The sequence below is a fragment of the Tachyglossus aculeatus genome, chromosome 16 (genome assembly GCF_015852505.1).
Source record: "Tachyglossus aculeatus isolate mTacAcu1 chromosome 16, mTacAcu1.pri, whole genome shotgun sequence".
NCBI classification, from domain to species: domain Eukaryota; kingdom Metazoa; phylum Chordata; class Mammalia; order Monotremata; family Tachyglossidae; genus Tachyglossus; species Tachyglossus aculeatus.
Genome location: NC_052081.1, coordinates 10,928,366 through 10,956,314, shown reverse-complemented (window position 1 = coordinate 10,956,314; position 27,949 = coordinate 10,928,366). Strand labels below are relative to the sequence as shown.

General features: G+C 39.0%; 1 protein-coding gene across 2 annotated transcripts in view; it reads right to left on the bottom strand.

The window, feature by feature from the left end:
* The window catches only part of CEP350 (centrosomal protein 350), an 87,333-nt gene that overhangs the window by 41,084 nt on the left and 18,300 nt on the right, over positions 1–27,949 (bottom strand). For both annotated transcript variants that reach the window (XM_038758221.1, XM_038758222.1), the window contains exons 4-15: positions 27,512–27,623; positions 25,578–25,731; positions 23,205–23,836; positions 21,927–22,040; positions 17,889–18,008; positions 15,230–15,376; positions 12,934–13,598; positions 10,870–10,991; positions 6,633–7,690; positions 4,956–5,106; positions 2,804–2,976; positions 686–872 (exon numbers count right to left, since the gene is read on the bottom strand). In XM_038758221.1, the coding sequence (XP_038614149.1) occupies positions 686–872; positions 2,804–2,976; positions 4,956–5,106; positions 6,633–7,690; positions 10,870–10,991; positions 12,934–13,598; positions 15,230–15,376; positions 17,889–18,008; positions 21,927–22,040; positions 23,205–23,836; positions 25,578–25,731; positions 27,512–27,623 (3,635 nt within the window). The remainder of the gene's footprint in view (positions 1–685; positions 873–2,803; positions 2,977–4,955; positions 5,107–6,632; positions 7,691–10,869; positions 10,992–12,933; positions 13,599–15,229; positions 15,377–17,888; positions 18,009–21,926; positions 22,041–23,204; positions 23,837–25,577; positions 25,732–27,511; positions 27,624–27,949) is intronic.

Genomic DNA, 27,949 nt, shown 5'->3' with positions numbered 1-27,949 from the left:
ACTAGATTTCATTTTTTTTGCATGGCAAACAGAAATTCTAATTGACCTTTACCCACTAAACCAATTCAGAGTCTATAAATGCAGTAAAACAAATTGAATTCCATTTATTTTGTATAGAAATAAGCATTTAGCTTTGCTGATGCTAATAAAATGGTTCTCCAGTTATTATTATTATTATTATTATTACTACTACAGTATTGGTTAAGTGCTTACTGTGTGGGCCAAGCACTGTACTGAGGGCTGGAGCAGATACAATATAATCAGGTTGGACACAATCCTTGTCCACAGGGATTGAGTTACATTTAAATAGTTACATTTACATGTAAATAACATAAAGATAGGGGACATGACATTAATTTTGTCCCAATTCGTATCAAACTTACGGAGAGACATAACTCTAGGTGAGTGTTGGACCACCATATGACCTTAATATAGTTATCTACTCTTAATCCCTACCCTCCAATGGTAAACTGAGCTTAAACAAGACTCATCAATATGCTTGGTATGTGTCCACAGGCATGGCCTCCCAAATCAAAGGATCAAGGAAAAGAAGCCAGACCTTCAAATCTAGTGGCACAGCTATTTTCACTTTGTTTACTGGATACAGTTTCTACAACACTACACACATAGTAGGATACCACATTAAGCTTCTGTAACATTTTAATTAAATATAAAATGTGCATACCTTATTGAATGCCCAGAAAGATCTTCCAAAGTGCTATCGGTATCTGGATTCTGCTCATAGCTCCTAATAGAAACTTTATTATTGGCCACAGACTTCTTTCCCTGGTGGGATCCACGATCTGATCCAGACTGTGCTCGGTCTTCCTCATGGAGAATGTTTTGTGCACTTCCACTGCACGAATCTATCCCTGAAAAGCACAACACCTATCAAGCTAGCTACATGGGTCAGAGGCAAATCAAACTAGGTCTCAGTAATAAAAGCAAAAACCAAAGCATAACAACAACTTACGGAAATTTATGTTTTTTTAAAAAAAATCTTCCCATGCTTTTTTAAAAGTTCCCCATTACATTTTTTAAAAAATCCCTGCCTTAACACTGTCACTGAGGAAACTAAACAAATTTTTATCCAATTACTACCTTCCCCCATCTGCCGAACAATTAACTCTCTACACACTTCTACATTGGCAGATGGGAGCAGTTATATTCTATTCAAACTATCTTTTATACATAAAAGACTGTACATACATAAAGTGACTGCACATCAACAATGAGAACACACTTTTATATATCTATAAGAAATACATTTTAAAAGCTATATTTAATAAAAATTGTTAAGCCTTTCCATTACATGCAAAGAATTTTGCATTTCTATTAAACAAACCTCTTGATGCCATATAATGTACTATAAAGCAGGCTACCAGTCTATAGAGGGTGGGATAGTTCACTCGGCAAGAAATTCATTCCACTTTGAAACCAGAAGGTCACTACAGAGCCACAAAATGACTGGTTGCTCTTCTTCCAGAGCTATGTGTGTATAAAAATATCACCGTTTTGCACTGATGCAACAACCACTTGCAACATCTGTAACTATTTTCTAATTTGTCTCTTAGCATCCCAATCTTCCCAAAGCCTCTGCTCAAGGACAGCAACTCCTTTCCTGATGGCAAGATGCCAGTCTAGACTGGCTGCTACATTGTTTGAGACTGTGGTTCTCTGTTTCCTTAAAATTTTTGTTCTGTCCTCCCTGTTTGCATGTGTTCAATTTTTAACTTGCCCTACAACAATTCCTTAAGTTTTCTGATACTATCTTTCCTCTCACACGTCCCACCTATCGAAGCTGGATGAGCAATTTCTGGGCCTGAGGGATTAAAATACATCTGCCGTTAGATGACTTTTTAAACTACTCAAGAAATCAGATAGCCCAATAGCATCTACAATCAGTTCTCATATTTCCCTTCTGGAAGATGACTTACGATAATGACTTCAAAATTCTGTGACATTTCCACAGTGATCTGTATACATAGAATCAATCAGTGTTCTTTCTTGAGTGTTTACTGTGTGCAGAGCACTATACTAAGCATTTGGAAGAGGACAGTACAACAGAGTTGGTAGACATGTTCCCTACCGACAAGGAACTTACAGTTTACACGGGGAAACAGACATTAACATCAAAAAATTGCGGATATGTATGTAAATGCCGTGGGATTGAGGATGGAGTGAATATTAAGTACTAAAGGTAAAGATCTGAGGGCGTAGGCAATGTAGAAAGAGGGAGTAAGGGAAAAGAAGGCTTAACTGAGGAAGGCCTCTGGGAGACGCTGCGATTTTAATAACTCTTTGAAGGACAAGCAAGAGAGAAAAGGCAAATGTCTGAACATCAAGCGCCCTCCTCGCTTATGAATTACAACACTGATCCCCCCCATCAGGTCCAGGTGGTTTAACTGGCTCTTCAGCAGCCATTCACATGCAGGGCATTGTTTCATAGCTGGCCTGCTTTTTATCCAAGTGACTCCAGGATTTCCTATGAAAATTTTAGGACCACCAAGAAACTAGCTAACCAAAGGTCCATGTTCAACTCTGTCCTCCTGCCTGAGTCCCTGTGATCTTGATTGATATGGACCTTTTTATCCAGGCCCAAGTTGGTCAGTTTTCTGTCCAAGTTCAAATACTAGTACTGCTATCAAAAAGGGTATTTCACAGTATTCTGGATAATACGTGGCACAACATCCTTATAGAAGTAAACACTGTTTTATATATTTTTAATATTAAGGCATCAGTTATCTACCACCAGATCACAACCATTAGGTAAAGTAATAGTATACATCAACACTCTACTTACGCTCTTTCCTTTCCTTTCTCCCTCTCCTTCCTCTGGAAGAAGCTGATGACCGGGAAGATGTGGCTGACTGTACCTCTGATGAATGTTGAGGGGTACTTTCCAGAGAGCGAAGATCATAGGGAGATTTTCTGCTGGAAGGCTCTTCTTGAATGCTTGAATTGCTGCTACCAACACTGGAATGGAGTAAATACAACTGATCAGAGATTCCTTTCTCACTTACCAAATAAGAAAGATAAATAGTATATTCATAAACCTATTTGGTCTTTAAAGTGGTTAACTTCAGTCACGAACATTTCACTCCCCTTTGAGATGCCTTCATCATATCCTTCCACTCCTCCCTGTGCATCTAATTTTATTGCTATCCCTAAATAAGTGACGATCTACTAAAGTGAAACTGAAGACTTATAACTGAGTTTTCAACAGTTAAAAGCACAGAATCAGGATTCCAACTTTGCTGGTCCTTGACATATTCACTGCTTGAGTCCATTCCAAGACACCCAGAACTCACTGTTCTGACAGCACTGTCGAAGGTAAGTGATTCACTTACTCCAGTTAACACTACAGTTGTGAATTAAAGATTTGGTCAGTTATGGCATCATCATCATCATCAATCGTATTTATTGAGCACTTACTATGTGCAGAGCACTGTACAAAGCGCTTGGGAAGTACAAATTGGCAACATATAGAGACAGTCCCTACCCAACAGTGGGCTCACAGTCTAAAAGGGGGAGACAGAGAACAAAACCAAACATACTAACAAAATAAAATAAATAAATAGAATAGATATGTACAAATAAAATATTTTGCATCACTGCAAAATAGCAGTCTTCACTAGAAATCTCACGTAAGACCACAATTTAATTTACTAAAAAGCTATCACCTATACCAGACTGATCATGACATTCCAGAAATTCATGAAACCTTGAAGTCCTGGATTGTATCGGAGCGCTCATGTCTGAGGAACATACCCTTCTACTTCAGACCTGGTAAGACCCAGGCATGAACCTCATTAAGTTTGGAATACAATAGTCCCAGAGACCTGTGCAGAAACACTTCCACCCTCTTCCTACTCCCCAGGCTAACAAGTCAGAACCAGAAGTGAAGTAAGGACAATCAAACATCTTTTAGTGCTAGAACTACTGATTTCACATTATTTGCATAGTGCTGAGTATAGACAAATTAATTTATACCATGACCATAATTAATTTACATATTAACCAGAATTAGAGCCAAAGAAAAATAGCTTTGGGGCAAAATCTGGCCATAAGCTTGAATAAGTTAAAATGTTTTTCTATGAAAAACTATTATTAGAGTTGCCTGAGTGTAGAGTGAAATTTCTTTCCATTTTGTCTTGACTCAGCAGGGAACTAGCTGCCCTATTTCTCTGGAGAAGTCCTTATTTGGCAGTGGAGTGGACCCCTTCTAGACTGTCAGCCCATTGTTGGGTAGGGACTGTCTCTATATGCTGCCAACTTGTACTTCCCAAGCGCTTAGTACAGTGCTCTGCACGCAGTAAGCGCTCAATAAATACGATTGATTGATTGATTGATTCCCACACATCCACCAAGGAGCAGGACCAGATGTCATTCTCACCAGTGTATTCTTTCCCAGTGCTTAGTATAGAGTACTGTGTTCTGAACACAGTAAGTGCTTAACAAATGTTATTACTACTACTACTACAACTCAACCCAGGCTAACAATTCATAACCACAAGTAAGGACAATCAAACATCTTTTAGTGCTAGAACTACTGATTTCACATTATTTGCATAGTGCTGAGTATAGACAAATTAATTTATACCATAGCCATAATTAATTTACATATTAACCAGAATTAGAGCCAAAGAAAAATAGCTTTGTGCAGCTGGGTTGCTGCAGGATGCAGCAGCATCCTGCCTTACTGCTGAGAGACATCAGAAATACCACACTGGAAATACAGGCCTCAGAATGAATATTGTGTTGCTGCCACCATCAAAATGATCAGAATATCCAATACTTCTAAAGATATAAAGTTTCGAGGTCATCATATGACTAAAGAATCTAATATTCTGACTGCCCTCAAGTGGACATTCATCTGCAACCTTTCAAAGCACGTGAGTCGCAACTTAAAATTCTCTTCCTAAACTCTTGTTCCACATCCCAAGCCTGGTTACCTGGCTTCTTGGGCAGCTTTTCTGTCAGTCAAAGTTCCACTCCCTGGAGAAGAGACAAAGTCATCTTCATATGAAACGCTTCCTGGAGGGGTGGTGATGGGAATCAAAGGCCGCAAGCCTGGAGATCCTCCTTCCAACCTTTCTTCAAACCCTGCCCAAGGGAAAAAACAAAAGGATGTTCAGTTCTCGCAGAAGGTGCTGCCATTTAATCCTTACAAACCAAGATGTCAAAGGAGGAATTCTAAGAGGCTTCTAGTAAATAACATGAACTTAAGTGCTCTGCTTTACCTAGTAAGACTATAATTAAATGACAACTGTGGAAGGGAACCGAGAAAGAAAGAAATTTTTTCTAAGGACTGGAGCTGTTTTAATTTTACATCCAAAGAGATGATATTAACCAGTAACCTAAAATATGGAAAATTGCCTAATGAAGAAAAATAATAAAGCTAGTCTTAATTTAAGAATAGAAAAAAAGCACTCTGTAAATGAAAACTAAGAAAATACAAAGTAATATCCGACTAAACAATACCATTAAATCAACTCGTTTTCTAAGGGAAGGATGGCTATCTGGAGAAAAGTCTGACGACTAAATCTCATTCCATTAAAATAAACTTCAGAGCCACTCTTGACCCTGAATATATCTATTACATGTCTGTTAAATTCCAATCACTGTGCTAAGCAGATAGGGTGGATATAAAATTAACCAACTGGACCAAGTCATTGTCCCACACTGAGATCACAGTCTAACAGGTAAGGAGAACAGGTATCTTATCCCTTTATTGTAGATGAGGAACCTGAGGCACAGGGCATTTAAGTGATATGCCCATGGAAATCTAGGAGCCAGTGCTACAGCTGGAATTAGAATTCCGGCCACCTGAAGAATAATAATTATGGTCTTTTTTAAGTGCTTACTATCTGCCAGGCACTGTACTAAGTGCTGGGGTGGATACAAGCAAATCAGGCTGGACACAGTTCCTGTCCCCGTGGGGCTCACAGTCTCACTCCACATTTTACAGATAAGGTAACTGAGGCCCAGAGAAATGAAGTGACTTGCCCCAAGTCACAAAGCAGACAAGTGGCAGAGCAGGATTAGAACCCAGGACTCCTAGGCCCGTGCTCTAACCATTATACCATGCTGCCTCTCAATCCCAATCCAAAATTATTTCCACTATACCATTCCTCCTTTCCAAATACTTCCTACTCATTTCAGTTCCCAGGATTCTATAACACCTCCATAATTATAAAACATTCACAAAAATGTCTCAGGAATCAAATTTCCACCTGCCCATATGGGTGGCTGGGAGCACAAAAAAAAATCTGATATTCCCTAGACTTCACAAAACTGTAATTGCCTCTATTCTACACTCCATTTTTGACGTAAACCAAACTAGAGGACCTCTATTCCCAATTGACTGACTGAGCTCTGATACTGGCAAAAGTGAAACCAAAAATTAAGAGTGAAGCTTCATTTAGACTAAAAACACATTTTTGGAAGACTACATAACTCTTACTTCAGTTAAAGTCTACAAATAATTTCAAGAGAATAGCCACCAATAAAACTTTTAACTCTGGAAGCAAATTAATTTGAGGTGGACTTCACACAAGCGTACATTACAGTAAGGAAATTATGAAGTCATGGAAAATGCCACTATAACATAGCTTAGTGTTTCTTCTCACCTTTTCCATACAGCTGATATGATTTTGCAAAAATATTAATGACACTATGTGGACTTCCCTTTGCCAATTCCTCCCACGGTCCTTTGCTTTGGGTGCCACCTGTCTGCCCAAAAAGTGGCAGGAATTTTTCAGCCTCCTTCTGAAACTCTTTGATAGGTTCATTGGTATTTCTCTCCCCAATACAGAAATCCTTCTCTTTCAAAATTTCGGCTATTTTCAGAGGAGGCTGCCCACCCTGGCCTCCCTCTTCTTCAGAGAGGCTCCCTTCACTAGGAAGAGGCCCTTCGCTGATTGAATCTGTGCTGGAGTCATGAGGAATTTTGACTTTCTCCTGACCACAAGAGTTGTCAGAACTAGGATAGTCGGTCTGCCTCTTACATAATTGGGCTAGTAGTTCTTCTGTTTTGGGACCAGGAGATCTCATTCCGAGGCTGGATACGGCACTGTGTGGTCTTATCATCTCAGGAAGTTTTTTAAACTCACTAAGGTTGCCCACTCCAGGGAGATTATCATCAAACGCTGTGTGAGACACACAGGTCCCTAACATCTTTTGAATTCTGGCAGCAAAAGCATCTTCATTATCTTCTTTCACAGGGGGACTCACGGCCTTAGCCCATTGTCCATCCTCCTGAGCTTTCTGCTGTACATCATGTTCAGTACTCCACACTGAACCATAGTTAATGTTGGCTCCGGCCAATCTCTTAGCTTCGCTTTCAATCCTGCTGGACAAAGAAGCAGCTGTTGCTTTTAGAGCTTCAATGTGATCCAGTTTACTCTTATACTGACTAGCACTAGGTTTTGCCAAGGCATCTTGCTGAACAGCTGTTGAAGTCATATAAGGCTGAGGTGTTGAAGGTAGGGGCCCTGACGCCATACTGTGATTCCTCCTGGTTGACAGAAAAGATTCATAGTCCTTCGGTAAAATTCCCATGTGTTCTAGACCCAAAAGCTGAGAGAATAAACTTCCGGCTGGCCCAGCGAGGGGTTCTGGGTGAGAAAGATGGACTCTTGGACTCAGTCTGTCTGGTGGTATCCAAGCTGACTCCATCAAATCACTTCTGGAAGCAAAGATCATTTAAAATTAATATCATTAATAATCCAATTAGCAAGGTCATAGTTAAACCATATTTTAATTATTACATTTTAGAACATTTAAAATCAGAAAATCCAGGTGGAAGATCTTTATATCAAGATCTTTTATTTTCCGCTTGAAATAACTGCTACTCTTTGAAAGGAAACATTTTAAATTATCCCTTTTAATGCACACATGCTACGCAGCTATAAAAGAACATAAATATACTAACTATACACACCCTAAAATATACTGATCATGTTGAAAAGTTCAAAACAGTAACACACAATGAGTAATTTCACTACATACTTTGGACTGAACGCAGCTGGAGAGTTGCAGCTCTCTGACTGGAACACAGTGTAATGCTGGAAGCCACGACTGTGTCCATGCACCCAGGCAATCAAGGCTTGAGTGAACGTACCCCTCATATTACAGGAGAACTAACTACTGAAATGAAAAGCAGTACTGAAAAGTTTAGAAGCATCTTTTCCCTTTTATCTTACTCTAAAGTTGTAATTAATTTGTAATTCTTTGTCTCCAGTACTCCAAGTCCTGAGTTAATAGTAGCTATTAACTATTAGCTATTTTGGGTACATAAATATCTATTTTAATTCACTCTTCTCTTGTTGCCCACAGGTCAAGACTTAAAATACATCTTTGTTTTCAAGACTCTAAAGGATGATGTCATTTACTTAAAGTAATGTCACATTCTTTCAGTTCTAACAACTGAGGTAGTACCACATGTTCTAATGCGAAAACAGCAAAGTGCAGAGAAAATGCTGTCAAAGAACCTGAGCAAGGAAATTCACTTAATTTCTAGTGTTGCTATCTCCTAGAAGAGACTCAAGAGCCATCTCTTCATAAGAGATTCCTCTACAGGGACTTTCAAAAAAATCTACTGTCATCACAATCATCGTAACATCTTTAGAACCTGCCCCTTCCTCTTCACCCAAATGGCCACCACAATGATCCAAAGTCTTCCCAGTGATCCATCAGCTTTCTTGCTAACCTCCCTGCCTCTCCCCTATCCAGTTCATACTTCACTCTTCTACCTGGAGATCATTTTTCTAAAATACCTTTCAGTTCATATCTCCTCATTCTTCAAAAACGTCCAATGGCTGCCTATCCACCTCTGCATCAAATAAAAACTCTGTAACATCTGCTTTACGGCACTCAATCAGCTCTCCCCTCTCCTGCCTTACCTCACTGATCTCCTACTATGACCCAGCCCCACACACTTTGCACCTCTATCAATCTATCCATCAGCGGTATCTATTGAGGACTTACTATTTGCAGAGCATTGTACTAAGTGTTTGGGAAAGTACAACACAATAGAGTTGATATATATGATCCACTTCTACAAGGAGCTTACAGTCTAACGCCAACCTATACCCTGTATCCCCTGTACCTCGATCTTGTCTATATCACTGATGAAACCTTGCCCACTTCCTAAGGCCTGGAATTCCTTAGACCTGGAATTCAGTTCCCTCATGACCAACAGAACACCTCTCTCTCCACCTTCAAAGCCCTACTAAAATCACACCTTTTCCAAAAGGCTTTCCCTGACAGGCTCTCATTTCTCCTATTCACCCTCCATTTTGCATTACCTATGCAATTGGATCTGTACCCCTAAGTACTTGTTATTCACCTCGCAACATCTATGTACAGATTCTTATGCTCTCCTCCTTCACTTATCAGTAATTTTAATGTCTGCCTCCCCCTCTGGACTGTGAGCTTCTTGTGGGCAGCAAACATGTCTACCGACTCCCACTCTATTGTTTTCTCCCAAGCGCCTAGGACACTGCTTGGGACACAGTGGGTGCTCAGTAATTACCACTGATTGATGACTGATTGATCGCTCTATACCATCACCCTAAGAGATGCAGCCTTGAAAACAAGCAATTTGTAAAGGAATGGATAAAGGCCACTTAAAAATAAAGTCCTGCCTAATAATTAATAATATATCATCTGCTTGACAACCAGGGATTTGTACTAATACCGGTAGAATCTAGATGTTATGTTAATCTGACTTGTAAGACATCCCAAAGCATATATTTTATAGAGATTTCTCTTTATTATTATTAATAATAATGATAATAATAATAAAGAGAAATAATAATAATAATGATGGTATTTGTTAAGCACTTACTATATGCAAAGCACTGTTCTAAGCGCTGGAGTAAATACAAGGTAATCATGTTGTCCCACATGGGGCTTACAGTCTTAATCCCCATTTTACAGATGAGGTAACTGAGGCACAGAGAAGTTAAGTGACTTGCCCAAAGTCACACAGCTGATAAGTGGTGGAACTGGGATTAGAACCCATGACCTCTGACTCCCAAGCCCATGCTTGTTCCACGAAGCCACCCTGCTCCTCAAGCCACACTGCTTCTCTTAAATGCTTAAGATACTTAGCAAGGTATTACCAGACATTCCATAAAAAAAAGTTTGAAATTACTGATTATAAAAGGAAATAAGACAACTTGAACCTTGATTTTAGCATCACCATTTTTTTCTGAATTGAGATATAAAATAGTAATAATATTTACTGAGTGCAGGACACTCCTATCACAAATATCCTGTAATGTTCACTAAATTACAGAATTCATCTTCCTAAATATCTAGCATCTAGACTATTTCAGAGGAAACTAGGGGTTATCAAGTTCCAAAATGATAGCCTAGTTATGTTGTGGGATTTTATTCTCAATCTTTAAAACAGGATAGATCTTATTCATTCATTCAACTCATTCAATCGTATTTATTGAGCGCTTACTGTGTGCAGAGCATTGTACTAAGCGCTTGGGAAGTACAAGTCGGCAATATATAGATGTAGTCCCTACCCAACAATGGGCTCACAGTCTAGAAGACTAGTATTATCTTCATTTCATTTACATTCCAACAGGTAGATGGATGGTAGATACCTGTAATAAAGCACAGGTAGACAGGTATATTCCTAACTATAAAAATTACGTTGATATTTTCCATTTGTGATGGTACTAAAACCAATTTGTTTCAAAATTACAATGGGTACAATATTTCTGAGATTTGGTAACTACAACCCAATTTTTCATAGATGCTTCTATTTCAGAATCACCATCAAAACTACAAATTCAGAATTAAGCTTCATCCCTTAATTTGACAAATGCTTTTTTCTTCACTCCTTACCTTGCAAGGGGCTGTGGAGGCTCTGTCAAAGACATATCACTGCTGGAAGATGCACTGGGGGGCCGTTCCTGTGCTTTGTTCTCTTTATCAGATTCTCCAGATGGTTGATATCCCGGTTTAGCCTGTGGAAGAAGACTGCTTTGTTAATTCATATAATCCCAATTGTAATGGCATAAAGTAAGAAACACCATAACAACAAATTACTAGTACCATGCAAATTAATATTAACCAAATGCAATTATATTTCAAATTAAACATCTGAAGGAACACTCATAGCTGCATAGCTATGACACAGCTTAACTCCTCTCATTTCATACTATTTCATTCAATTGTTCTATTTGAGAGGATACAAGTGAAATTCAGTTTCACAATGTAAAGGGAGGGGAGAAACTGGGGAAATGGGGCAGATTCATTCATTCATATTTATTGAGCTCTTACAGTGTGCAGAGCACTGTACTAAGTGCTTGGGAAAGTACAATACAACAATAAACAGCGACATTCCCTTCCCACAATGAGCTTGCAGTCTAGAGCAGGGGAGACAAACATCAATACAAATAAATAAAATTACAGATATGTACGTAAGTGTTGTGGGGATGGGAGGGAGGGAAGAGCAAAGGGAGCAAGTCAGGGAGAGGATGAAGGGAGTGGGAGATGAGGAAAAGTGGGCTTAATATGGGAAGACCTCAGAGGGAGATGTGCCTTCAATAAGACTGAAAATCTTCAGATTCAAAATCACCTAGGTGGCCAGAAGTTTGGTTGCACTGGTTAGCAGGCAATTTTACCTTCCTGACTTGCAAATAACAGCACTAAAAGGAAAAAAGCAACTCTTGTTTTTATAACTGGCCCCTGAAAACTATGCCTTAAGAAGGAACTCTGTGGGTTGGAATCAATCAATGGCATTTATTGAACACTTAAATTATGCACAACATTGTACTATGTGGTTGAAAGAGTACAACAGAACCATGTTTTAAATGGGGGATTGGTTCCTGAACTAAGGCATGGATACCTTGTTTTTCAAAAACTTACGGCAAATTATGCACTAAATCAATTATAGCTGAGCAATACAGTTACAGTCAGAGAAGTCCCAAGATACCAGCAACCAACTTTCACCTCATTATTCGTAATCCAGTAATTCGTATCCAGTAATTCGTAATTCGTATCAAATGTCCCTTCGTGTTTCATAAGCCTCCAATGGTGACCCATTCATATTTGCATGAAATAGAAAAACTCCAGACCATTGGCTTTAAGGCACTCCATCAGCTCTCTCCCACTTAGCAGCTCTCTCCATCCCAACCCAGCTAATATTCTTTGTTTCCATCAAGCTTGTCTTACTGCCTCATTCTCAATTCTCCCATTACCAACCTCTTGCGCACTCTCATCCTGCATCAAAACCCGTCCTCACTTCATACCTGTCAGACCACCAAATCACCCAACTTCATATCCCACCTTCTCCAGGAAGTTTTCCCTGATTCATTTAACGCCCCAGGTCATGACCTCCCAACTACCACTTGATGATTTCTGCATTCACCTGCAGTTCCTCAGAACATATTTATTTACATATTCCACTTAATCACTTATTTACCTTATAACTTCCCATTTACTTTTTTCTCCTATGTGTAATTTGTTTTGTGCCTATCTCCCCCATTAGACTATAAGCTCCTTGGGAGCAGTGAGTATATCTTCTACCTCTATTTTACTCTCCCAAATGTTCTGTGCTCTGCTCTGCACACCGAAGACAATTAGTAAATACTAATGAATACCTGATAGATTGTTCAGGGGTTGGGTCCTTGCAAAACCCAGTGTTATGGAAAGCTTGCACTGTAACACTCACTATATCCTACACTACCTGAATACACACGTGCACAAACTGTTCCTTCTGAAACCACAATGAACTGTATTCAAACAGGTCCACATTATCAGACAAATGTTCCCTAATCCTCTAACAACATTCTAACCAAAACAGGTTAGCAATACACACTTTATATCAGAACTAGGGGTACATCATGCTTCCTTGCTCCTGCCCACCCTTTATTTCTCTCTATAGCATTTCAAAAATTATCATACCTGTATTTCTTGTGAAACACGGAGCTGATAAGATGGTTCCTCCAGCAATGCTTCTTCTATTAGTAATTTGGAGTAAGTCTCCTGCAGTCGCCTTGCTGCTGACGGTTCAGAAGATGCAGCATTTTTTACTTTGGTAAATGCTTCTTTCTGCTTCCGGTAAAGCTCTTGGAGTCGCTTGTTTTTCTGTTCAGTTGCTTCTTTCTGTGCCTTCTTCTCTTCGTTCTGCCTTCTCTTCCTTTCCTCTTGCTGTCTAACAATGTACTGGCGTACTTCATCTGTATCATAGTGCCTCTTCTTGGAGATGACTGGGGGATCTTCACTGGTTGTTAACTTATCTGGTTTCCTTTTGACTGGACTGTGACTCCTAGCAGCCTGGGTTGATGCAGCTGATTTCTGGTTCTGCCTTTCTTTAGTTTCTTGTTTTGCAGACTGAGCAACTGAGTCCAACTGTAGATCATCAAGAATTCCACGAATCTCAACTGGCAGAAAGTTTTTATTTACAGTAGTCTCCTCCTCCTGTTTTTTGCCATCTGGAGGAGGTGAAGCCAGTTTCTTTACGTGGTTCTCAGCCCGCAGTCTACTCCGAGAACGTTCTGAACTTTGGGGACGGTTTTTGTGAGAAACATCCAACTTGGGATCAGATTCTGCCCTTCCAATGTGGCTTGCTGCAAATTCAGATTTAAATCAAGACATTTTAAGAATCCCTTAAAATCCACACTTACTACCAATCAAAAGAAATACTGATAAAAATAGGCTGCTTGGTCAACTGTTCAAAGGCAAACCTGTGCTTAAGGTTCCTGACTTCCTGACTTCCAAGGCTCTTACAAAGTAAAGAACACTTTCTCAGAGCTGGCTAAATCCTTCATATCTGCTCTTTTCTGCTTTGGTTAATGCAAATCAGCTACTGAAAAGCATACTCAAAAAATTCCTTCTTTCCATCAGCATTTGAGATAAATAGACCTTTCTTTAAAACAACACCCTTCACACATTTTCACAAGTTTCTTCCAAAAAATGAATCATAATAAACCACACTGCCCTTTACAAAAGTTAAACATTCAAACATTTTCTTTACCACTCTAAAGAGAACGCCAACTGAATGTCTACAGTAATCTACCTCTCCAAATACCATATGCTCAAAAAATACATAGGTGTCAAATTTCATATATGCAATTTACTCCAAAGGTGCTTGGAATGAGTAAGAGTGGTAATGGAAGAAAAGAAGAGGGAAAAAAACTATCATGTTTTCTGATTTTAAATGTCTTTCTGTTTTAATCATGAAATGGTTTATTCTTATTCCATACTGATTTGATCACAGTAAAAACTTAAGAAACTCCAAGTAACCTATGGCAAACCTATTGTAAATTACAATAAATGAGTTATTTTTATTCTTTTTTCCCTACGAATAGAAGTCAAAGGTGTTAAGATTAAAAGTTTTTTTTTTTCCTGAATGGAAAAAGACAAGTTATTTCTAAACACTGTTCATTCTACATTTTAAAAAACAATGGGTTCACTTACTGTACCCTTCAGAAATTGCTCTTAAAAATTACCACAAAGCCTTAAAAATGCAGTAATTTCAACTAAAATAGCCCATCAAAATTTTAAATAGCCCTATCCCCCCAAAGTCAATATTAAAAAATATTAGCTCCCAGCTCATATAACTACTTACTAAGAACTACCATTCTCTCCTCCTTCACTCCTATATAAACTTCAATGAGAATAAATATAAGGAAAAGAATTATGTTACTCCTTTTATTATTAGTCGAGGCCAATAAACGGACTCATATGGACATAATCAGTGTTAATAAACTTCTTTACTAGCCACTCACGAGTAAAAATTAAATAGCACGACCAAACTTTTAGGCACCCAAGGTATGTATGCACCTGCTTCTGTTTAGATGCAGCTGTGGCTGATGCATTGTAGGAGTTACCGTAAGATACAAAGGGGAAACAGCTGACAAGTTCAAATCGTCTTTGATAGAGCAACTCCTATTTCATCTCTATAGGAAACTATTTCTACAATTTACATGAGTCACTATTCATAGTGGATACAAAGAGATGTAAAGTGAATCTTATAGAAAACCCAACTCATTAAAGGAGACTCCTACATATGAGGAGTTTTAGTAGCTTCAGGACATTGTAGACACCCCAAAGTATAGCTTCATCTTCATGAAATAGCAGTAACAAATAATGTTCTTATTATTCTTACTGTAAATGAAGATACCAAAAACATTTTTAATCTCATTTAAAATAAATACCCAACACTACCTATGGCTAGGTTTTGATTATAGCAACTTACCAAGTTTAGCAGTTCGTTCCCTTCCACTTCTGTCACTAGATTCTGCTCTTCGTTCTCTTTGTTCTACTCTGGGTGGTGGACCCAATATCTTCTTTACTAATTTCTGCCCATCTCTCCATGAAGATGTGCTTATCAAATGGCCGCCACCTAAACATACAATTCACCGTACTTATTCATTCTGTAACACTGAATCACCTAAGCCATACAGGTTTAACTACAATTGCCATTTATCATCATCATTTTGCTATTAACAGTATTTTTTGAGCTTCTATGTGCAGAACCTTGTACTAAAAACTTGTGAAACACTCAGAAGGAATATAACATGCTCCCTGTCCTCAATAATTAATCTAAAGAGGCACAAGCAAATATATAAACTGATTAACATATATGGTCTAAATAATATAAAAAGGCAGAAGTCACATTTAAGTCAACTAGATAAATTAAGTGCACAGTAGGGCTAAGATGGCTGACCAATGATCTGCCAATGAGAAACAACTTTAGGTAAATTTCATTTTAGTCACAAAAATTGTTTGTCAGTAACTAGTAAAAATTTGGCTTATTCAAATCTCTAGAATGGTGCTTCTCAAATAAGGCCACCTGAGGTTTTCTTTGAAACCATGGAGGGATTAGAAACAAAGACGGACTGTCAATCAGGGAAAAAGTCACAGATTGAGTAAACTGTTCGAGAGAAATTAAAATACACAAAAGTTTATTTCAAAATGCTGAAAGTGTTCCAGGATTGAGGAACTAGTATGGCCTAATGATAAAAGTACAGGTCTGGCGGTTAGGAGACCCAGGTACTAATTCTGTCCCTGATACTTGTCTGCTGTGTAATCCTGGGCAACTAACTTGACTTTTCTGTGCTTCAGTTTCCTCATCTGTAAAACGGGAATTAAATACCTGCTTTCTTTTCCCCCTTAGACTATGAAACCCTTATGGGTCAGGAACTGTGGCCTATCTGACTGCCTTGTTTCTACCCCAAAGTTTAGTAAATGGCTTAGCAAATACCAAAATTATTATGATAATTGTTTTTTACTATCAACATTTCTGTCTGGTTTTCAAAGTCCTACAGTGGCCATAGTAAAGTTATTATTACCATGTGAGTTAAAAACTTAAATTGTGCACATCACTGAACTACTTGAAAACAAATGGGCTATAAAGGATTAAAAATGAACAATGTTATTAATCACCATTAATTTCCCATTTAATATAGTCCTATTCAATACATAGACCTGAACAACTAAGGCACCGTATCTAAGTAAAAGGTGAAGCACTGTACAGAAGGGAAAAATGAAAACTGGCATTTCAATACCCTCAAATGTTCTTATTAACAAACCTGGTGTTAAGAATGTTGATTTAACAGCTATCAATATCAATACTAATTCAAATCATTTCTTTATGGAGGATATTTTAACTACCTGAGATTAAAGAAAATATATCAAATAAAAAACTATCAAAGTACAAGAGCTAAAATCTAAACAGAAAAAACCCCATTTTGAGAATTTCTAATGCTTTTATTTAACTGTTTGTGGAATCAGCCTTTTGACAGAAGAGATCACAATGTTAGAAGGCTGCTCAGACGTAATAAATGTGCCTGGTCTACAAAAATCTGAGAATTTATGAAATCGAAATCTGACAGGTTATCAAGATTACAAACAGATGCATCAGCTCAAGAAATGCTTTGCTCAACCTGTTGCTCTCAATTACTTCCCCCCCTGCACAGAACAGGGGAAAGGACTCGTCTGCTGTTTCAGCTCAGTTGTCTGAACTAAAAATAGCAAAAGAAAAAAAAAAGCCCACAGAATGTGTGGTGTTACTATTTAGAAACTTTGGCTACAGTCTGCTGCTGTAATGACTGGCGGAGGGAGAGAGCTATCACTAAAAGGAAGTTACTGCTATGCTCGAGACTGATGAGATCGAGGTACGAGTAGGTTGGCATTAAAGTGACTTGTGTGGGATGGGATGAGTAGAAGAGCGGGGTGAGGTAGAAGAGGGCAGAGTGATTGAGTGCTTATAGGTAATGGTAAGGAGTTTCTGTTTGATATGAAAGTGGATGGGCAACCACTGGAGGTACCTGAGGAAAGGGGAAAGATGGACTGAACTTTTTTGTAGAAAAATGACCTGGGCAACAGAGTGCAGTATGGCTGGAATGGGGAGAGACAGGAGGTAGAGAGGTCAGCAGGGAGGCTGATACAGTTAATTACCTCAAAAGGATTACGCCTCTTTTTTTTAAACACCTCAAACTCCCACAGGACACCACCATTCATAGGTTGCAAATTCTGTATAGTTGGCAACCGTGGGGAGCGTCACTGTGAAATAAGGTACAATTTCTGGTTAAATCCTATGCAATTATGTTATTAAAGGGCATACTAGTTGCTGGTTTTCCTTTGTCGGGTGCGACATACATTTTTTAGGAGAAATTAATTAGCAACAGACTGATATCTCGTATTGAAAAATACACATCAATTAAATAGTTCTAAGACATCATGCATTTACGAAAGTGATATAATCAATACTGCTTATTTTTATTTATGTTATTTATCAGAACTGCTGTGAAGGTGGTGTCAATGTTATGCCGGCAAATCTTAATTTCCATCATTTCAAATTTTAATACTTCAGCAATGCACTTATGATGGATGGATCCTGAGATGACACTAACCTGGCTTGCAATCCGGACTTGAGGCCCGGTTCATCTTTTGTACTTTCCGAACCGGTCTGACCATTCGTTTTTCTTTACAAGTTTCTTTCTTCGCAGCATGCTTCTCTTTCACTGAGGTATCTTTTGAAAACATAAACATTGTATACCCATGGATAAGTCAAAATAAACTGCCAGAAGTGCTCAGCTAGAAAGAGGACAACATAATTACAATAATTATGGTGCTTATTAAGCACTTACTACGTGCCACGCACCATACTAAAGGATTAGGCTAGATAAAAAATAATCAGGTTGGACACAGTCTAAGTAGGACAGAGAACAGGCAGTGAATCCCCATTTTATGGATGAGGAAACAGGTACAGAGAAGGTAAGTGGCTTACCCAAAGTCACATAGCAGACAAGTGGCAGTTTGGAATTAGGACCCAGGTTCTTTGTCTCGCATTCATTCACTCATTCATTCACTCATTCAAATTTAGGTCAGTTGCTCTTTACACTAGGCCACACTGCTTCCAATCATCAAACATCAATCAGAAACCACAAACTCAAAGACAGATACCATAAAAGCAGTATCTCAAAGAGACTTCACCTTACAGGCTGAATCAACTAGCTGGACTTAGATCTACAGTTTAATTGTTTACATTTTTTTTAATGAAACCAACAGTAAATTGAACTGGATTCCACAAACACTGCACTGCAAGTTGTATCCCACTTAAAATCCTCATCTCCTTATCACCCCTGCACTCACAACGAAAGACTGAAATCTCTGGGAACATTTTTCTAGAGCACATACAATTTAAGGAAGTTGGAAGCATTAAAGAGATGCAGACAATAGCTTTACAGTGGGCTGGATGGACTATGGGACTAACCCACTATGGCATTTCTTATTTCACAATGACAATTCACCAACTCTACGTTCCCTGTGACTTGCTTCTCGCAACATTTACTCTTAGACATCCTTTCTCCTATTGTCATCCTACATATTTCTTTCATGTCACCAATTCCCTGTACACATAAATCCCTTTCACCTCCTTTCCAACTCCCAACCTCCCGCCCCCCGCATAATGACACATTTCCTTTGGAACATTACTTCATTAGACGATTGCCAAACTATTGATTAACCTCATTAGATTTAACAAGATCTCTGAGGGCTCTACTAAAGCAAGTTCAGTTCATTGAGTTTCCCCTTCGGAGATGAAACTAGTCCCATTCCCAAGTTGCCCACTTGGTTTTTGGTTTTGGTATCACCCGCCAAGCAATTTTTAGCACTAGAGTGGGGCCAAATTGAAAAAGCTAGCCTGATAACTGATTTATATTTCACGCTTTCATCCCATAGTGTGGGTGAGGGGGCAAAGGATCGGACAAAAAGTGGCAAGGGAGACCTGTCTGTGCTTAGAATCATTTTTTCACATTGCCATAATTCTAGATATTTCAAAATAGACAGTTATGCAATATGATAGGGTGAATTACATCGTATCCAGTCACTTTATCCCTGTTCAGAATTATCAACATACTGAACTCCGACTAGGTGGTTCTCACAATCAAGAATTTCCAATTACTCCAGACTGGGAGTGTGGGTTAAACATGACTCCTGGACCAGGGTCTTGGTGTTTGTGTCTCTCCCAGGCCCCTCCCTCTCCTATATAGTTAGATAGTTATCCTTTGTATCTGCAGATGTTGCCACAAATGAAGAAGTTCACCTAAGGGTAAAAGAGTGCCAGAAGAGGTACAAGGCACTGACAGACACATAACAAACCATGCACCCACAAAGACAGTCCCTTGGGTTTGTTTTTGAAGTGCCTGGAATTGTTTGCATAATAACCTGTTCCATCACGATCCTCTTGAAGTTTTCACTCAAAAACAGCTACTCCTTTCATGATTGCAGTGCACTACACTGGTCTGTCTCGGTGCTGTGTTTCAACTTCAGGAGTGATGCCATGGTGTCTCAATCTGTGATTTATTACCTCCCCCACCCCTGCCCTCAGGGTTTTTCTCAATATAGTTATCCCATTTTGGCTTAAAAAAAGAAGTGGATGTTTGCAATCCTAATGTCATTAATCTTATATGTCTCTCCCCTGCCACCGCCTAGCAAAGTTGCACTGAGGTGAATATAACATTGATGTTGGCATAAACTTCAGTTAATAGTAGTAGTAGTAGTAGTAGTAGTAATGGTAATAGTGTTCTTTATTACCGACTTAGGGCACAACACTATGTACTGAGTGTCCACATCTCTCCTATCCTTAAGGGGAAAAAAAAATTCTGAACCCCTTTCCCACCTCCCTCTTCCCAATCCTATTTAAACTCTTCAAACAAGTTGTATTCACCCACTGCCTAAACTTCCTCTTCTCCAACTCCTTTCTTGACCCTCTAAAATCTAGTTTCTTCCCCCTTCACCCCTCCAATGACCTCCTCCTTGCCAAATTGAATGGACTCTACTACATCCTAATCATCCTCAACCTCTAGGCTGCCTTCAATACTGTTGGATTTTCTGACTCTGTTCTCTTACCTCCCTGTCTGATCCCTCTCTCCTTCCCCAGCTCTTCCTCTGTCTCCCAGTTCTTAACTAAGGGTCTCCGTCAGTGCTCTGCTCTGGGTCACTTCTCTTCTCAACAGCCACTCCCTTGGGGAGCTTGTCTGCTTCTATGACTTTACCACCTCTGGATAACTCCTAAATCAAATCAATCAATAATATTTATTGAGCTCTGTGTGCAGAGCACTGTACTAAGCACTTGGGAGAGTACAAGCGCTTCTAGACTGTGAGCCCATTACTGGGTAGGAATTGTCTCTGTGCTCTGTACATAGTAGGCGCTCAATAAGTAATAATAATAATGATGGCATTTATTAAGTGCTTACTATGTGCAAAGCACTGTTCTAAGCGCTGAATATGACTGAATGAATGAAGTACAATATAAATCCATCCATTAACTTTGATCTTATTCCATCTCCAACATCTCACATTTCCATTGGCCTCCAGGACATCTTTACATGGGTGTCCTGCTAGCCCTTCAAACTTAATGTATCCCAAACGAAGCACTTCAATTTTCCTCCCAAATCCTCTGCACACACCAACTAGGCACTCAATAATTTATATTAACTGACTGAGATCAGAACCCATGTGGGGCTCAAAATCTAAAAGATAGGGAATGCAGGTATCTTACACCCACTTTATGAGGAAACATGCACAAAGAGGGTAAATGACTTGCTCAAGATCACACAACAGGTCAGTGGCAAAGCTGGATTAAAACCCATGTATCTTGATTTTTAAGTCTGTGTCTTTTCACTAGGTTAAATTACCTCCCAGGACTTTAACTTCAGTACTTTTCAGTTTGTGATCACTAAAGTAATGTGGAACTACTCAAGGATCCAGATGTGGCATTGGGGTATGTTCTACATTATCAATCAACTGTATTTATTGAGCACTTTGTACAGAGCACTGGAGTAAGCACTTGAGAGAGTACAATACAACAGAGTTGGTAGATACATTCCCTGCCCACAATGAGATTTCAGCCTCTAGAGAGGGAGATAGACATTAATACATAAATAAATAAATATTTTATAGATATGTACAAAGGTGATGCGGACCTGAGGGGCAAATATCAAATTCCTAAAGGGCACAGATTCAAATCCAGGCACAGATTCAAGTTTAAGTGCACTACTCCTCAAACTGACAGTTTTTGAACATCTTACCAATTTGCCTCTTTGGTTTTGAAGCCCACATGGTCAATGATATTCTTCAAAAGCCAAACCAGAAGTACCCTGGCTAGAATCTTACTGGAAATGGAGAGCAGAGAGATACCAAAAAGAGTTACTGCATTGTATTCTTTCACCTTTCTGCCTGAAGGGGATGATGTTAGTGGCAATTTTGAGATTCTGTAGCCTCTCCTTGGTCTTTGATATAAAAATACCTCTCTACCAGTCCACACTCATTGACTCTCAGCTACTGAGCTTAATTCCACTTATACTGCAATGTTCCTCAGAGGCCCTGATCCCAAACAGTTTAGATACTTGAGGTTCCACAGCATAAATCAGAGTCTCGCTTATTACCTGTAAAATGGAGTGCTAAATCCTGATACAATTCTCTACTCATGTTATGAAACTCCACTTCACTCCATATTTTTCCATCAGGAGTGCGAATCTTGGTTTCTGGAGGGTTGAAGCCTAAAGCAGAAAAACAATTTAACAGATTCTTACGTAGTATCATCAGACCTTCTGGCCTTCCCTAAGCCCTCCTCTCCTCTTCTCCCACTCCCTTCTGTGTTGGCCTGTCTTCCTCCCTTCATTCATCCTCCCTTCCATCCCCACAGCACATACGTACATATCTGCAATTTATTTATTTATGTTTATTAATCCCTGTCTCCCCCATGGGCAGGGCCTGTGTCTATTACTGTATTGTACTCTCCCATGTGCTTAGTACAGTGCTTTGCACACAGTAAGCACTCAATAAATATGATTGAATGAAGAATGAACCTTCCTTTAGGAACATTTTTTTAAAAGGAACAAAATATAAAAACCAAGTATTTCAATTTAACCTAATGTATTACTTATAGGTAGTGAGTATGTCAAACTACAAACTATGTCAAGAGAAATCAATGTACTTCAAACCGTCTTCAAAAAAAGGACAACTGGATAATAGAAGGAAAAGAGCTTTAAATCAACTCATTTTTACTCTCTAAGTGTGCTGTTATTTATCTCTTCCCTTTTACCAGCGCCTAGCCCTAATGGTAATTTTTAGTCAACTATAATCAACCAATCCAAAAATAGTATTTACTGGGCACTTTCTCTGTGGACAGTACTGTACTAAGCGCTTGGGAGAGTACAATACAATAGAATTGGTATACATGATCCCTGTCCACAAGGAGTTCGCAGTCTAGAGAGAGAGACAGATATTAAAATAAATCACAGCTAAGAGAAGCAGCAGTGGGTAGGGCTGGGGGAGAGACGAGGTGAGTATCAAAGTGCACAGGCAATGCACAGGGGAGAGCAAATACGGTGGGGAAATGAGAGGTTAGTCGGAAAACCTCTTGGAGGATCTGAGTAGGGCTTTGAAGATGAGGAGTTTCTGTCGGATATGAAGGGGAAGGGAGTTCCAGGTCAGATGGAGAACAGAAAGGCAAAAGGCCACGCCAGACCAGATAAATGAATTCATGGTTGGGTTGTAGTAGGAGATTGGGGGGGTTGGTGGGCGAGAGCTGATGGAGTGCCTTAAAACTGTGAAGATTTAAGGCTGTAAAGTGTAAACTGAATTTAAAGAAATGGAAAACACATTTTTCCCTCCATATAGTATTAACAATTATCAGAGCTCACTTTAAAGAATTTACACACCTTTATATGCTGGCGCAGGTGGTGCTGCTGCCACTTTTCGGACTTTTGCAGTCACAGAGCTGCTGACATTGGTGATCATTACTGGATGATCAACATGTCTCAGATGTTGCTCTCTGACATTCATGTCTTCTGAGTGCTCCCACTGCTTCCTAATCCTTTCCTTGAGTTTCTCCAGTTTGGCATCATGCTGTCGCCGCTTTAAAATATCTAATCTCTGGGTGCCATAAGGACTTACGGAGGACGGCGAGGATTCAACCAGCTGTAACCCTTTCAGATCAGCACCTCGGCCCATGTTACTCACTGAGGTCTTCAAGCTATTTTCACCTCCTTTGGATCCACTAATTTTTTCTTCCTCTGTCCTTATAGTACCTACTGCTTTAAACTGAAATTCTGGGTTCTGCAAGGCATCAATTGCCAGTCGGTCATTTAAAAATCTTACAACTGTGCTGTTTACTTCAGATGATAGAGGACTATCAAAATCTCGGGTATGGAGATCACGTTCATCTCTATTGAAAATCATCAGATTCCCTACTTCCAGCTTTTCTTCTGCTTCGTTGTTTTCCAAACCAGGCAACAAATGTTTGGCATCCAGCTGGCTAGTGCCTGGATTCGCAGGGGCACCATAAGCTTCCCTATCAAAAAAAAAAAAAAAAATCACCATTTTAGAGTAAAAACATTAACACATTAATGTGAATATTCATTCACTGCCTACAGAAAATCACATTTAGAAATCTGAGCTAATCCTCAATAGACCATCTTTATTTTATCTGATACATATTTATATGAAAGCACATATATATATATATATATGATATACACACATACATAAACAATTTTAGCATAATATAGTATGTATATATAAAAAAATATGTTTCACCACCTCCAGAAATCTGGAAGGCAAACAGTACTCCACAATTTACAGAATACTATATAAACACAATAAAGACTGGGAAACTTCCTTGAAGGCACAGATAGGATTGGAATTCAAGACGTCTTGGTTCCAGACCTCTGTTCAATATTTAAGCTTAACATTTATAGCATGGTGACTAAATATTGAGATACTAGTTCCTGAGATAAATAAGCATAAACTGTCAAACATCTACAACCTGCAAGTAGCAATTAAATAGTTGGGAAAAAATAGCAACATCATAAGAAAGGAGCTGTATAAGAAACCAAAATGAATAATTGTGGGTTAGTTACTAACTATATAAGCTAATTAAGAAAATGAGAATACGGTCAGGCCTGTTCAGCCATCGCAATGCTTTATCCAGCCTTGATCTGTCTCTGACAGAGGAAATGAAGAATGATAGTTGTATGATGGTTGCCTTTATGGACAACTATCTTTGTGGCTATAAACAACTAACATTCCTATCTTTTCATGTAATAGCCCATCATAAAGGTATTGTGAACATATATAACCTCCTCAAGTCTAATAACCCAAGGTGGATCTTTTGCCCAAGAGATTACCCCACACTTTTTGAAACTACTGAGATGTTTTAAGCTACACAACTGCTTATATTAAAAACCCATATTTACAACCCACTTCTTGAAATTTTTCCTTTCGTTAGCTTTGAATCGACCATTAAAGTACATTTTAATTAGTAAAAATACCACTAGCTTATGAGATGTCAACTGATGCCAATTTTTAGAGATAAAAATAAATGTGATAAAGTTCTATGAGTCAAATCAGTACGAGTTTTCTCTTCAAAGACTTTAGACAAAGAAATAAAGGAAACAAAAATAGAAACTGTGCTTTGAAGATCCCAAACTCTTTGGTTTGAATTGAAAAGGCACAGAAATAGATAATGTATGATTAAAATAATGTATTCTCTTGGAATGCCCCAATAGCTCTTTTCATAAAATGACCAATTCCACCAACAGGAGTGGGGGAGATAGCGTAGTGGAGGGAAAGAGCACAAGTCTGAGAGCCGGAGGACTGAGGTTCTAGTTTTGGCTTTGCCACTCACGAGCTGGGCCATGTGGGCACATCAGCTGATATCTCTGAATCTCAGCTGCCTCATCTGCAAAGGGGATAATAACACCTGCCTTTCCTACCTACGTCACACGGTTGTTGTGAAGGCGAAAAATGAGTTATTAATGTGAGTGCGCTTTGGGAATAAAAATGCTATAGGAAACCAAGGCGTTATTCTTTCCCCCACAAGACTGTAAATGCCTTTCAGGGAGAGATCATGTCTACTAACTACCATATTGTAGTCTCCCACACAGATCAGTGCCCTGCATAGTTTAACTGTTCAATAAATACTCTGTTTATTTGATTGAACAGGAAATGGTCACTGTCATCTTCAACACCAAAAATACCAAGCAACAAGCACTAATTTTTTTACATATGCAATAACCTGGTTTAACACGAACCTGTATGAAACCAAGGGTTCACGGAACTCCACACGGTTGCTCTTTTTCACATTGCTCTCCAGAGTAGTGGCTCGGAGAGGACTGCGAGAGGATTTCTCTTCGCGTGACTTGGAGGCTGGTGCAATAACCAAGGGATCCTCTGGATGCCTACCATCTACAGGAAAATAAAGCATATGAGGCCAGATGGCTTATTCTGATGCAATTCCCTTGAGATGAATTAGTACCCACAAACATGACCCCTCAATCACCCTGATCTCGCCAGAAAATTATCAGGAAGCAAAATTTTTAGGAAAGGATTTGGGATAAATCACTACATTGATTACAAACTCTTTAGAGGTCATTAAAGAAAATCTATAATTCACACCCTCAGTGGGAATAGTTTGAAACAACGAAGGAACTGAGATCAGAGAATCAAAGATTTTCTTAATTACACTGAACTAGATCGAAAACAGTTTGGAAATTGTTTTCCTGGTTCTGACAGTCTCGTGATTCTGAAGACTCATCTCAAAATCAGTAAATTAAATCTAAATTTCAGGAAGAATAATACATTATTTTTCTAATTGCTAGGTTATTAATTGCTTTGGGCAGAAAATTAGAATGCTGGGAAATATAACTTTTCAAAATCACCTTCATTTAAAAGTAGAAATAGCAATAATAAAACTTATTAAGTGTTTACTGTTTGCAGAGAACTGTATTAAGCACTGGGAAAGAATACACAGGTAAGCAAATACACACGGTCTTTGTCCCTCGAGGGGCTCACAATCTAAAAGGCAACCAATTCCAAAAGTGCACTATAAATACATGACAATTTATTTTGAGAGTAAAGCTTCGATTTCGCATAGTTAAGCCTATTCTTACCAATTGACTGTCTTTTTCTGCATATAAAGCTAAAATGTAACACATTGTCCACATTAGGCTTTTTACTATAACCTGGACAAGTGCAGGGAAGTTACGTGATTAGATGATCATTTCACAATAATCATTAGTCTAAACTTCATTATAATGAATAATGCCATCATTATTATTATTAAACTGCTAGGCAAATAAGTATATAGCATTCCTCATCCTTCCCTATATTGGCTTCTTTGAGGAAATACATCCTCATTTACACTCAAATTTTGAAAATAACAGCGGATTTTCTTTCAAGGCAAAGAAGACTATACACCCCTGAATCATCTGAAAAGGGATTTGACAATGGTCGTATATAAAACTATCAAAATCAACTATTTGGAGTAGAGAGACTTAAACCAATGTAAAAAGGCAGCCAAGAGGAGGCAAATCACTGAAGAAAAAGGGTTAGATGCCTGGTATTGAAGCCTGAACAACATAGGGAACTTGGGTCAGAAGAATCATCTTCAATTTTGATGGGTCAATATCAAAAATGCACTTAAATTCAGGAGTGCACAGTGTCCCCAAACTTCAAACACCCTGAACGAAAAAAAAAAGGGGGGGGGAGGTGGCAAGTGTCTGAATTAGAAACATCAACTGATTATGATGTTGGTGAACACTTGTTCAGGTCTGTCCCTCTGAGAACTCATTATTAAAAGTTATTATTTGGGGATTCTTGGGATGCTGGGCTCGATGCACGGGTGCATATGCTGCCGGGAGGGAGGCCAAGGGGAGAAAATGTGGGCCCAAAGGAGGCTGTTCAAAGAGGCGAACTCGCCAGTGCAGTAGTTCCACTCCATAAACTACTTACTCTAGTTCCCCCTAGAAGAGGCGCTCATTTTTACCCATAACCAGGCAGCTCTGCCGCTCACCTGGAGAAAAGCAGGGTCCCTCTAATACTTGGTCCCTAAAATTGGCAGCCCCAGGTGATGACCTGGCTCGCTTGCCCTTAAAACCAGCTCTGGATGCAAACACACTAGCCTATGAAAAGATGAAAACAATTTAAAAACAATTAATTAATACCTGCTGCTTTCAGAAGTACCTACCTTTTCTGGTTGTTTTCCTGGTAGTACTAGCAGATTTCTTGGTGTCCATGACAGTATCAAACACAGCTGTGCTGGTCGGGTTGACTTCTAATTTGTTCTCAATGTGCCTTAGCTGAAGTTACAGAACAAACAATACACAGTTCAATTTTGGAGACAACACAATAGCAAAGATTTTGTTTGTTTTAAACCACCCCGACCTCTAGCCTTGTGCCGAAATTGAGGGGAAAATGTGGAGAAAATTATCACAGCCTTGGAATTTCAAGAGTGAATGTTAGTTATATACAAATAAATATTTATTTATAGTGATGTCTGTCTCCCCCTCTAGCCTGGAAGTCGCTGTGGGCAGGAAACGTGCCTGCCAACTCTGTTGTACTGTACTCTCCCTAGCATTTAGTAAAGTGCTCTGCACATAGTAAGTGCTCAATAAATACTACTGAT